The sequence below is a fragment of the Drosophila biarmipes genome, chromosome 3L, assembly GCF_025231255.1.
Source record: "Drosophila biarmipes strain raj3 chromosome 3L, RU_DBia_V1.1, whole genome shotgun sequence".
NCBI classification, from domain to species: Eukaryota; Metazoa; Arthropoda; class Insecta; order Diptera; family Drosophilidae; genus Drosophila; species Drosophila biarmipes.
This window is the reverse complement of record NC_066613.1, coordinates 18461273-18474977: the sequence shown is the minus strand read 5'-3', so window position 1 is coordinate 18474977 and position 13705 is coordinate 18461273. Positions and strand designations below refer to the sequence as shown.

The 13705-nt window shown below is 38.0% G+C and overlaps 1 protein-coding gene across 1 annotated transcript in view; it reads right to left on the bottom strand.

Moving 5' to 3' along the window:
• LOC108035356 (uncharacterized) overlaps positions 1–13705 on the bottom strand; it is a 26747-nt gene extending 13042 nt beyond the window's left edge. Inside the window, exons 1-2 of the mRNA XM_017110950.3 lie at positions 13696–13705; positions 6752–7234 (exon numbers count right to left, since the gene is read on the bottom strand). Coding sequence (XP_016966439.1) covers positions 6752–6769 — 18 coding nt within the window. The 5' untranslated portion in view covers positions 6770–7234; positions 13696–13705. The remainder of the gene's footprint in view (positions 1–6751; positions 7235–13695) is intronic.

The window sequence follows — 13705 nt, the reverse complement described above, 5'->3', positions numbered from 1 at the left end:
AGTCGCGTTGGCGGCCGGAGATTAATGTCTCTGGCTTATGGCCATTACGCCGGCCATTTCGTCAGCCGATCGTTCAAGGGTTCTAAGCCTTGCATGTCAATATGTAAATCAATACATATCCGGCTGGGTTCCCGGACCTGATTCATGCTGCGGTTTAGCCACATATTGGTTTTAACTCTTTTTTCTGCCTCTGCAGTTGCCTTCACTTTTTGGCCCGCCATTGCCTGCAGGAATTTCCAATTAGCTTTGGTTATCGCACAATTTGTTCGCCTGGCTGCTGCATTTGCATATCGGGGTGCTGAGCGATTTATCGATGCTATTAGCTTGCTTTTTTGGTGCTTGCTAATTTACGATTGCTATATATATCAAGAAAGTGCAGTATGTTAAGGAGAAATAATCCTGGTTTGAGCCAACGGGATACGAAATACATTCTACAAAGTATTTACATTAATTTTCGCATCATTAATTCCCTATCCGCGTACTTTCCCAGTCTTAAACCACACATTTTCTTAGCTGCTTCAGTGTTTCTTGTTGCCAACCAACTGCCTGGATCTTGGCCCAAATCATTTGGTTAGCCAGCGGTACACAGCAGCTGTTCCACCGTTCACCGCTTTGATAGCGATCTATTAATTGGCCATTTTTGGCGAATTATTTTTCGTATTTTTTCCATGATCTTAACGCTTTGTTTTCGGCTTTATCTCTTGTCTGAATTATGACTAATTTTATGGTATTTAGAGTGCGGGCGACGACAAATTTATTGTCGATTTTTCGGGTCGTGGGTATTGAGTGGGGAAATCTGGCTTAAGCTGCTCATATGTGAAAATGTTCTGTGACTATTAGCCAGCCAAAATATATATAATTAATTTTCTGCGTCCTCTTTTGTATTAATGACACACTCTCAACTCCCTAAACTCAGAATATTCCCATGACTCAGTTTAACGCGACCTCTTAATAGTTTATTTTGTATTTATACAACAATTGATAAACAAGCCGAAAACCAATGTTTAGCCCGTGGTCATCGTGGGTGGTCGACAATCATTCACTTTGAAAAGGTGTTACGGGGTTTTTAGCCATATAATCAAAGTTATTAATAACACAACAATATCATTTGTTAGCCATCTTATGGATTGCTGTTCCTTATGCTGTGTTCATCGCCCGAGAATGTTGTGTGAAAGGCAGAAGAGCAATCAGAGTGATGATGATGCATCTGAGTGGGGGGCTTGCAATCGTGAATGGGTTTAATGCTTACTTATGCAACCACGGACAATTAGAGAATGATTTTACTCGATTAAATCTGAATAGAGGAAGTTCTTGTCCAGCATACTCGGGCTGACAGGTTGCATAAGTCATTTCTAAGCGGCTTGGGTCTTAATTGCATAATTTCTTGAGAAGAGCGCTCACTGGTTATTTGCCAGCTCATTTAAAAATAATTAAAAGATTGTTAATCTGAATTCATTTATTGTCTTTGCTCAAGGGGCACTTAAGCACCTACCAAAAGCACGTTTATAATCATAAAATCGTATCTCAGTTTCTGTAAATCATTACTCTACCCCATCCTAATTACTTAATGGCTTTCGTTTGTAAGTTGTTAATTTTTCTGTAATTTGTTGTACTCCCTTAAAACATTTAAATTTCAATCTTAATCGTTGCCTGTTTTTATGATCATTTAGGTTTCATTGGCTAATTAACGAGCAAGCTTTCCTGGCCCCTTCAATTAACATAATGCCGAAAGGGGCGAAAAGGGGGGGCCTGTGCACTTGCATAATTATTCACACATCTGGCTGGTTAAATATAAAACAAAAGTTAAATAAAGGCTGAGAAGAAAAAGGCAAACAAATAACTGCCATTAAAGTTGACATGGGAAATGCCCCGAGAGGCGGTGGAACAGAGTCCAAATTCAAGGGGGTGTAAACATGGGGCATGCTCAACCCCAGTCATCCTCACTGTTTGCATTCCAGGGCGTTGTAAGTATTTACTTTGTTTTCACTGCAATTTCTATTTGCTTTAACGACTTTGAAAAGGAATGGGTGATAGTAATGGATAAGGTATCTGCAAGAAATATGACTAGATACATAGAATAGATCCATTTAATATTTTTAAAAGTGCTCGGTTAGATAGGAAATTAAAAAGGGCGATGTATTTAGGCTATATCTTTTTATTTGTATTTCATGTTCACTTAAAAATCACTTGAAACGCTTTCCCTCACCGATTTTCAATCGCTTGGAACCCACAAATGTAAAGCCAAATATCCACTATTTGCGAAGCTCTCTCGCAGAACAGCTGATCGGGGCGGCCCCTCCCCCTCAACACCCACCGCCCCTGCGGGCGCCCATTGCTGCCGCTTAGCGTGTTCATGCAAATTCGACCTTGACACAATTTCGTTTCATAACAGAAAAGCAAACACATGAGCGAGGGAGGCAGGTAGCCACACACACACATGTGGTGTGGTGTGTGCCTGTGCCTGTGAGTGTGACGACGGCGACACACATAAAGAGCCAACAACAACCACCACTGGGGTGTAGTGGGTGGGGGCGGCAGGGTGGCGGCGGGAGGCGGCAGGTGAGATGGAGACACAAACCCGTGTAATAACTCAACCTCAAGTGCGGGCCAACTAAGACAAAAAAAACATGTAATCTCCGCTTTTTTGCGGCTTTGCACTGGGAGAAACTTAGGCTCAATAAAAAATCATATATATAAAATACCAATCATATATATATTATAATTAAATCATATAAAAAATAAAAAAGAAATGAAAGAAATAGCGTTTGCAAAATTTTTTCACATATCAAATTTTTTCCTCAGATACAAAATAAGTTAAGTTTAGAAACTTAATAAAAAAAATAGTTTATAGTTTTTATACTTTTTATAGTTTTATACCCAAAAAATGTTGAAATTAAAATAAGGCTTACATTTTTTATTTACTATGTTTATACACCTAATTCTTTGAGTGCAAGAATTTATAGGTTATAAATAAATAAAGACTTCAAACTCTGAAAAGGCAGCTTTAAAATTATGACTTTAACCTTGTAATTTCTTTAACACTGCCTAATACTTAAAACATTTAATACATTTAGTTTTTGAAGTGCAAGATATTGCTAAATTTGTAAAAAAAAATATAAAATTTATGAAAAAAATATTAATATTTAAATTTAAACTTAAAAAATACTGCTAACTATAATAACTATAACTAAAATAACTAAAATAACTATTTATCCAATGATATAAAATCGAGTAACTTATTTCTCTCAGTGCAGCCACCGTCGTTACACCTCGCCAAATTGCCTGTTGTTCGTCGGCGGCATTCACATGGCCAAAACGTCTTACGAAAACTGTTTTTATTTTAGTGGCAAGAAGTCAAGTCTGAGAATTGCATGCTCTGAACTTTGCCGGGTTTCTTGGTTGCTTGGGGGCTGTGGGTTGGGGGAGGAGCACGAGGAGTGGGTGTGGGGAGGTTGCACAAGCGGCCGAGGTGCGATGAGCATGCCATGGGGAGCACTCATTGGAAATTCTAATGCTAATAAATCGGGCCGGATTTGATGCCAGGCCTGGGTCAGGTCAGATCATCTCACGATCTCGGCTGGTTGGGATCAGCCAACCTTTTTGCCGGAATCTGATCAAAGGGGAACTCGCCGACTAATTTTGAGTCATGTTCGGGTGCCAAATTGGCTGGCCTGGTCTGGCTTTCAAAAAAAATACAAAAACAGAAACACAAATCGAGATCTCCTGCGAATACAATAAACTTCTAATTAATTTCCATTTTGTCGGCTTTGTCTTAGCCTTTCCGCAAAGCCAGAAATCTTAATTTCTATTATTAATTGGTTAACACATTTCGCGCATTAATGAAAGAGCTCGGAGAGCCACTCATCGCTGGCACGTGGAGGCATTTTTAATCGATCCCCCATCAATATGCACATATCTATGGCCATTTCCACTCCAGCCACTGGGAACACATTCTTGGCCGGATTTCAATTCTTCAGGCGGACACCTTGCGCCAGAGATTTGCATGGGATAATGAAGGCGGGCAATTAACGGCTTTCGCGTGTGGCAGGTGACACTGGAGGCCTTGTGGCGGGGAACCGAATGGAAAGGCTGATGGGAATTCGAATTAGAAAAGTATTTCATTAGGCATTCCCCTGAGATACACGCTTATTGGTAGTTAAAAACGTGCTAAACCATCGAAAAAGCATTTCTAAGTAGTTTATCATACAATTAGAGGCCTTGAATAAATTTAAATTCATTACCATGTAAGACATTTATGACATCAATTACATCTTTAGAATAGCTGCATTAAAGATGTTTAACATTCATGGTTATATTTATGGTCACTTAATGTCTTCAAATAAAATTAGCTACATCAAAGAGTAAACATATTAATATAATAAAATTAAAAAAAAAAAGTCTGTAAATTATTTTAAATTTAAAGAATAAATATATTACCATAGTAAAAATCCCTAAAAATTCTGTAAATTTTTTTAATTGCCTAAAAAACGAATTATTTTCAAGATTATTATTAGCTTAAGGTTCTCTAAACTAAGATAGATAAAATCAATTGTCATTAGCCAAACCACTTCCCAAGCTCGAGACCATTTCTCATGTTCTAAGATCAGATAAAATTGCAACATTTTCAACCACTTCCTTCCTCTGCGATCCATGTTTGCTTTTAAGATGGCCCCAAAATGAAATAATCCCAGCTGGCAGCTGCCAGCTTTTAATTCCATTTTTCGAAAGTGAAAATGGCAGAAGAGAATCGGATTTGGATGCCGAATTCGAAATCCGCTTTGGTTTCAGTCATTATCCGATTTAAAGATCAGCCCCGCGCACAAAAAAGGAGCCTCTCCAAAATGTTTATTTGTGTATCTCTTACACAATAATAAATTATAAAGATCTTTTGTGCTGCTTTATGTGCTACCAAATTGGATGCCTCGGCTGCTTCCCCATTCTTTTGGCCGGATTTTCACGTGGGTGCTGCTGCCGACTGATCTTTTCTCGTCGTGTATATGGTATAGCATATATGATATTGTCAAATCTGAAGTGGCAAATTCGACAAAGTGAAGGGAGAACTGTCTGGGAATGCGATCGACTTGATTGAGTCGAGCAGTTCGCTTTGCTCCGGTGACACGTGTCCCCCGAAGTTTGGACATTGGGTTTATATAGCTTCCGTCGCGCAACAAAACAACCTCCGCATTGGCTTTTAATAGAATTTGTTATTAACTCTGATGTTAAACAAAATTGCATGGCTGAGCAGAAATTGGCCAACATTTAGCATTTACTTTGGGTTTTCTTGTGCGTTTTCCCCTTTTTTTGTTCGAGAATGCTGCACAAGGTTATCAAACACAAGCACCAGCGAAGCCAAATTGAATGCAATTAAAGTTTGCATTGAAAGCCGCCGAAAAATTGCTTCTCTTTAACAATTTTAATAACCGAATGCAATTTGCAGTCTCTCGTGCACCCGTATGGGTGTATATCTGTGTATTTCGTATCTGTGTTTTAATTCTTAGGCACGTTTTTCGGCCGAACAAAGTGCAATAAAATTTAGCAGGGCACAGTTTAGAATTGCCCACTCAGAAGTAATTGGAAAAACGGAGTTAAAAGAACAGAATCGGGGGGCTTAGTTTAAGGTTGGCTTCTGATTTAATTAGATGGGGTGTTAAGTTAAAGCTTTATAAAGGCTTATGTTTGCCGAAGGATAAACTATCGAAAGAGCAGAAAAAATGTTCTTAAGTGTTATAAATATAATCTCTTGTTTCTAATCTTAAATATTAATTAAAAAATTATAGAAATTGGTACATTTTAGTTATAAGAACTTGGCATTTCATTAAAATTAGTTTGTAAAAAATAAAAAATATTCACTAAGGTTTATGTTCATTTTGGCAAAACCTTCTATTCTAATTTAATAACAAAATTTTTAAACAAATACCACAAATGACGTAAAAATCTAGTTTGTGCCATTAAATATAACAAAATTTGCATATTATTAAATTTAGTTTCTAAAAGTGGGGAAAAATATTGGTTTAGGTCCTTTTAACTTTAGTTACCCATTTAATTTATCTACGATACAACTTTATTAGTTTATTTGTCCTTGCTAAAATATATTCTAGCGTACACAAACGTATTATTTATTACTTAAAAATTTTAAATTTTTAAAATTAAATTGTGAGATGAAGTCCAAAATTTATCATTCATTTTTTTCAAAATTAGCATAAAAATTTTATTGGTTGTTTAAAAAAAGTGAATGCCACAGAAATCCCACAAGTTGGCCATATTTATAATGACACAAAAAATCGTAAGCTGCCTATTTGGCAATACTGCACTCACAGATCAATATTTTCTTAAGCCATTTCGAAGAAATCCCCGGGAAATAAGCCACAGAAAATATGCAATTTGCCAAATGATCAATGCACTACTTAAGGAAAATAAAATATATGGTGTGTCGCGAAATTATGATGAATGATGCGGTTGGGAAAAATTTGCAATTGCCAAAGTGGGGGGAAAAAACAAAACCTAAATAAAAAAGGAGGCAAACACAGAGAAAAACAAATTGTAAACACGTTTTCGAGCCATAGCCGCAGTGTGCCGCCTTGCATTAATGGGCCAAGGGGCGTGGCACTTTTTGGCGGTACAAAAGACAGGCCGCCAACTTGTCACGCACATTTTGCTGTTGTTTTGCTGCCTTCTCTTAGCCCAGTTAACTTGTTCAAGTTGCAACAACAAGCGCAGAAACATTTTTTGGTGGGATAAATTTGTCATTTACCTGCTTGGGCGCATCCATTTTTGACCAGGTGAACGAAAGTGTGAGTGGGAGAGATGAACTTATCGAAATTCAATTGGCTTTATTTTTGGGTTTTTTGTGTCGATTTCGGTTGTCTTCACTTGGGCTACTTTGGGTTTATATTTAGTTCGAAGGTTATCAGTGTCACTTTGGGTTTTTTCGATTAATTCGATTTCAGTTTATGGTTTTCTCTACTTTTTTCAATACTAAAGTTCAATTAAAATTTCACGATCACTTAATTTCGATGATCGCTTGTTTATCGCTTGTTTCCGATTATTTCGATATTCGTTATCGATCACTTTCAACAATTTTGAACTGACAATTTTCAACTTGTTTTTCTTGTGATTGTCGCCTTTTCCGTGCGCCGCCACAACTTTGAATCGAATTTGGAAGAGATTAATTTTCGCATTCACTGCAAACTAGTTGGGATTGGGATTGGGATTCGAGGCTTTTGGCGGTTGTCGGCTGTCGGTTGGCAAATGTGGCTCAGTTTTCCTTAACGTTGACGTTAACTTTAAATTTAACTCTAGCTCTGAAGGCGCGTGCACACTCCGTTGCGGCTGTGCTGAGACTAACTGCGACGTCGACCGCCCGACGCTTCAAGTATTAAGAAAAAACTACATTAAACATTGTTTGCTTTGGGGGCCTGCACACACACACACACACGCCCCTTGCCGTGTATCTATGTGAGAAGCATAGCGACACCAAGCTACTCGCAAACTGGCGGCTACAATTTGTTCGCCGCTCGGCCGATCTGAACTTTGTGGTTAATGCCAAAAGTTGGCTTCTGCTCGAGAGGCCCCCGAAGATGCCGGAGAGTGGGCGTGGAAGTGGGGTCAGAAGTGCTCTAAGGCGGGCTTGGGAACTACCAACACACTGGCCAAAAATATGGCATTAATCAAAAGCTGAGTACTTCAGACCCTTTGGCATTTTAAGAGTTAGTTTTTAATCTTTGCTGACTACTCAATAAATTTATTAATTCTATACATTTTTAAAAAATTATATTTCAAAAGTGGTAGTGGCAGGCTTAGCATATCCAAGTACACTGCCAAAAAATACGCACTCTAGATCCTTTGACTTTATAAACTACAATAGAAATATCTGTGTTCTATTTATTTTTTAATTTTTTTATAAGGGTTTTTTCCAAAAGTAGTATAAAACTGGCTTAAGAAACAATCTATTAAATGTATATAAATTTCTTGGTATATTTTTTATATATAAATATATGATCTTAATTAAGTACAACCTCTTATAATCTGTTGATGATTTTTCTTTTAATATTTAAATCTTTTTTTTAGTACTATATAGAGTTATAGAAAATAAAAACAAACGCAACTCATACACCCTTTCTCCAAGTGCACCTGCATTTGAGCTTTGCTCTATCGCAGAACGAGATACAAAATCAAGGTCAGGCAAGCTTCCGTTTCTTTCGATGCGGTTTACTCGCTTTTTATATCCCTGATATCTTTTCTTTTTTATGCGACTCACTCGGCTTTATGTAATGCAATTTTAATTGATCATCCTCCGCGCGGAGGGAGATTCCCCGGCTTTATTGTTATTTGCGGCAAGTTGTGAAATTGTGTAAACTTTTTTCGAGCCTGACCAAGCGGCACGTACACTCGAGATAGACGAAAACCGAGGGAGACGGAGAGAGCCGGCCCGCCAGACGACCTTGACACATATTCGCCGCCGAAGTCAACGACCAACGGAGTTGGTTAGGAAAACTCGTTGTGGCCGGCCTTTTGGCCAGGTGAGTCACGTGGAGAGAGCGTGGAGAAATGGCGATGGAGGTGGTGGATGGAGGGGAAAAATCCGTGGGCGAAGTGAGGGGATAAACAGGGGATTTTTGGGGCCATGAACTTGAATTCGATGGGCTCTTTTGGGGCAACGAATTGGAAAACAAACACAGTAATGAAGGTTACCTCGGTTAAACACACACAAATGTGTAATGCACAAATATTTTTCTATTAGATTAAACTTATAGTTTTGATAGCCTCAGGCAACTCAAAGGTAATAGCTAACCATGCAAAAGCTTGTTAAATTGTTAGATAACCATTTTAATATCCAAATAATAATAAGAAATTATTGGTTAAAGCTGTTTAACTTTCAAAAATCCATAAAAGTCTGTCCTAAAAACTATTTATTTTCATCGAATGTGTAATAAGATAGGCGGAACGTGTTAAAAGAAAACGTGATAGTTAAAGAGGCTACCAAAGCCACGTAAAAATGTTCATTAAGTAATTAACGCTTGTAATGTAATTGTAGAAAAAATACAAGATTTACTCATTGCTTCTAAGAGCCTTGTTAAAATCATGGCATCTTAGTTGGGCGGTGCAAATTCAATTTTATATGCAAACAATGGTTATTTAATCAGCATTTCAGCTTATAACCTATACAGCCCTAGCAGTATTAAAACAAAGAGATAAAATAAGCGTTTCATCAGCGTCCGAGAGCATTATTTCATATTTCATCAGCTTGGCCATAAACTGTCTTATTTGCGCTTTAGATCTGATAAATTTTTGGGAACTCCGCCATGAATCGCATTAAGGCCTGCATATTTTATTCAACTGATCTCTTTTTCGTGCTCCGGTGGGGATGGTCAGTTTTGTTGTGTTTGCCAATGACGGGGCAAATTTTCCAGGCCAGCAACTGGATATCCCAACTCAAAAACAAAAAAAAGAAACCCCGGCCTAAACGGTTCGGTTAACATTCAGTTGCAAATTGCTGCAAATTTCCAGCAAAAATATTTACACCGCCAGACAATGGCGGCGAAATAAGAGTACTAAGTGGATCAACGCTGGCCAAGAACCTTGGTAATGCGAAACGGCTGAAATGCAAATTAAAGATAATATTTTCCCTGCCCCTCGGCGAGGTCCGGTCCCAGGAGGGGGTCTACGGTGGAGTCTAGAGACTCCGAGATCGCTTGACAAATGCCAAAAGAGCCTTGGCAGCGACTTACCAGCCGAACAGCTCTTGGCCAGCTAAGCCGGCGATGACTTTAATTACAGTTATTCGCGCCAACAATGTCTGGCTTGACATTTGCACGGATGGCTGGGATCTATCCAGCCAATATATATGCCTAACCAACCCATAACCAACCATCTAACCATCCAACCATCCCATCAACCCAAGTGCAGAAGTCAAGACTCCCGGGTGGGAGTTTGGATTTTAGCCGAGGCGTGGGCACAGCTTAAAACTCATTAGTCTATACATACATGCTATATTTGCATTTGTTTTATGGTAAGCCAATCAAACCTCTTATAACCCTTTAATCTTGTATACTTGCCTTTGAAATTACTGTCGTAAATCAGGTTTTTATGCTAAATTTTATAATAAATTGTGGGGCTCAGCATTTTACGTTTTATATTGAGCAGAAAATATTCTATAATTTCAGTATTTGCAATATCTAATCAGAAAAAAGGTAATAAATTATTAACGAGCTATTATTTATAGCACATAACGCACACGCAATGTTGACTTGGCTTTTACGGCACATCACTTATACGCAGTGTTGTACTTTTTTATATGAGCTATTTATAAGTTTCAATTGGCTGATTAATGCCTAGTATTAAATTAAAATATTCATACCCAATTTAGACTTGGAACAAAAAACAATTTAACACCGTGAATATTTCGCTGAATTTTTATGACAACTCTAAATTATAGGAGGTGTTAAATGAGTTTGCCAAAACACAAAGAAGGTATATCAATGTCGCACTGCTTATCGGTCGTTGAACTCAGCTGGTATTAGCATTTTTCGTTGGCAAAACCACAGTTTTTGGCAAATCAATTGGCCACGCTCAACATGAGCAACTTAATAAGTGAGATATTAATAAATATAAACTGTCAGGCTGGCCAGAAACTCAGCGACGTGCAGCTGTCAAAATTTGTAGACTCAAGAAGTGGCATGGCGATCGGTGAAGTGGGGGACTAACTTGTGCCTCGTTCAATTTTTCGGTAGCCCAATCAAATTATACAAAAACCAAAATAAAAAACTGACGGACAGCGGCAACAACAAGAAGGCATAACAAGCTTGCAAATTATTTACAATTTATATGCACACAATCTACAAGCTGGAAACTACGAAATATTTCTGCTCAGCTCGGCCGAGAAACCTTCAACTGCGGTTTAGCATTAGCGCCGATTTTGGTCAGATTTCACCGTACTGCCCTTGCCACTGTTTGCTAAACGTTCTCTGAGGTTGCTGGGAAAGTTTTCGGAACGCCTATCGCAGGTCGGGGACCCGAGTCAAGGGCCTTTTATCTTATATATCTCAAGGGCTTGGAAAATGCCGATGAACGAGAAACAATCAGTTTACTACCGCGAAAGTTTTATTATTTTGTTACACAAACATAGGTCAAGTAACACCTTCAACACCTGTTGAGCAAAAATGAATATAATTACTAAATCAGCAGGAATAAAATTAGAATGCCTTGTGTAAGTCATGCAGGAACTGGAACGAACTGCATGCCCATAAGTCGTATTCCAATTAGCTGAAATGACTAGATTGGTCGGCTTAGTAACAAGTTAGAATGCATGTCGGTGACAAAGTCTTTAGAGGAATTAGCATGTTAAATTTAATGACAGAAGGGCTATAAGAAAGCTTTCTAAAAGTTACAGGTGCTGCACTTCTAGAACCCACAACTTCAGGTTTTTAATGCCGATTAGGTGGTGGGATACCTCTTTGAATTTGTGATTGAATTATACAGCACCTAACTTTTTAATATTTCTTTTTAACCAGGGTCACAGTTTTAACAAATATTTATATTCGATTTCTTTTTTCCAATAGCTTTCAGAATGGGAACCCAAGACTGCTCTTCTTGATATCATATCTTGTGTAATTGGATCCCGATTTAGACGTGAGATGCCTTTATGAATTTGTGATAGAATTCTCTGTTATTCTACATTTAAATAATTCATTTTATCGATAGTCAAAATTTTAGCCCATTTTCATGTTTGATTTTTATGTAATTCCCAATGGCGGTCCTTGAAAGAGCCCAAAAACAGCACTTCTGAAGTTCATAACTTGCGTAATTTGATCCCGATTTAGATGTGGGATACCTCTTTGAATTTGTGATTAATTTCTCTTATGTTCTACAGTAAAATTTTGCTTTTAGAAGAGAGTCAAAATTTTAACGCGATTTCATGTTCGATTTTTACGTAATTCCCAATAGCGTTCCTTATCGGAGCCCAAAACAGCACTTCTAAAGTTCATAGCTTTCGTAATTGGATTCCGATTTAGGTGTGGTATACCTCTATGAACTTGTGTTTAATTTCTCTTATGTTCTACATTAAAATATTATATTTAGAAAAGGGTCAAAATTTTAACTCATTTTCTTGTTCGATTTTTCAGTAGTTCCAATGATTCAGCACGGTAAAAATGCACTTTGAATTTCGATAACTTTAGTTATTTGGGACCGATTTTACTGTAAGATACCTCTATGAGCATGTGGTTGAATTCTTTAATGATCTACGTTAAAATTGTTCTTATAAACAAGGGTCAAACTTTTGACCTATTTTCATATTCAATTGTTTGTAATTGCTATGGCTTTAAGAATAAGAAACCAAAACTGCTCTTCTAGATTCCATGACTTGAGGTTCTCTAAGTTTTATTTCATATTTTAGGTTTTCTAAATAACAAGGGTCAAATTTAAATGGAAATCTAGTTAATTGTGATTTAAAAGCGTTTATCTAAAGCTCTCTCTCTGCAAGCTACATGCAAGAATTAGTTTTCTATTAGTTTCTATAGGAGCATAACCTTCAAAGCGTTAGTTATTAATTACAATAATTAATTTTCCTCACCCAAGGCACAGTACAAAAATAATAAACACTTAAGATGCCCAAGTTCAACAAGTTTTCTTATTATGACAACCTCCCTTTAATTAAATTATTTTTGGCAAGCACTCATTCCACTTTTGGGCAGGCAGCTGCCATTCCCATTGATGGTTGATTAAATGAAAAATTTGTTTTTATTATTTCGAGACTTGTTACATTTCAAAGCGTTAAATGGGGAACATATTTTGAGCACTTATTCCGCTGTTTTGCTGGCTGTTATTAATTTTGCATTTGCCGCCTGGCTTCCTGCTCTTTGTTCGGGGTTACGTCCGTCCGTCCGGCTAATGGCCAATTTCAATTCTTTATAGACCATTAGGAGAGCACCCAGGTAGGAGTTGCCGGGTAACAAGTATAACAACTCATTTAATGGGCATTACTCATCTGCGTATACTTGATGTGGCCACGCTTCGCGACCTTGGCCAGTGGAGGCGGTGGCTAAAAAAAGAAAAACCATAACCAAAACCATTCCACATAAACCAGATCCGGAGGGCTGGACACGCATCGCGGAACTAAAGTCGGAAATCAGCCTTTGTCTTTGATTTACTACGAAATCTTCGCGCTAATTGCCCTCGGAATGTAAGCCACTTCCCATTCGCTGGACTTCCTAGTTTCAATTAGACTTCAATTGTGCAGTCGAGCGATTCGAAATCCAATCCATTAGTTGGTCACAGGGTCAGCGATTCTGTTCCCACGCCAACACTCTTCGATTCCTACCCACTATTTTGCATTCGTTAATGGGACAATCTCCGGTTCGTTTCTAAGTTAAGTTATCTAATGAATGCGAAACCCCCTCGGATCATTTGGCTTATATAAATAAACATTAGAGGCAAGTTCAAGACTTTAATTGTCTAAAATAAAGATACAAATAGAAATACAAAAAAGGCGCGAGCCAGTTCGTGAGCACCTCTGGATTGGGCGATTCCAGCGGCGGGTTCTTAATTCTCGACCTGTCAGCCCGATCCAGTCAATCAATTGGCTTAGGAAACGTTGGCGGCTACTAAGCTGACTTGGCCAAAAGGGTTAAGTGCGATGGCAAAATCGCAAATCATGGTAATTATAAACGGGCCATGGCACTTGCGAAATTAGTCGACTTGGCAAATG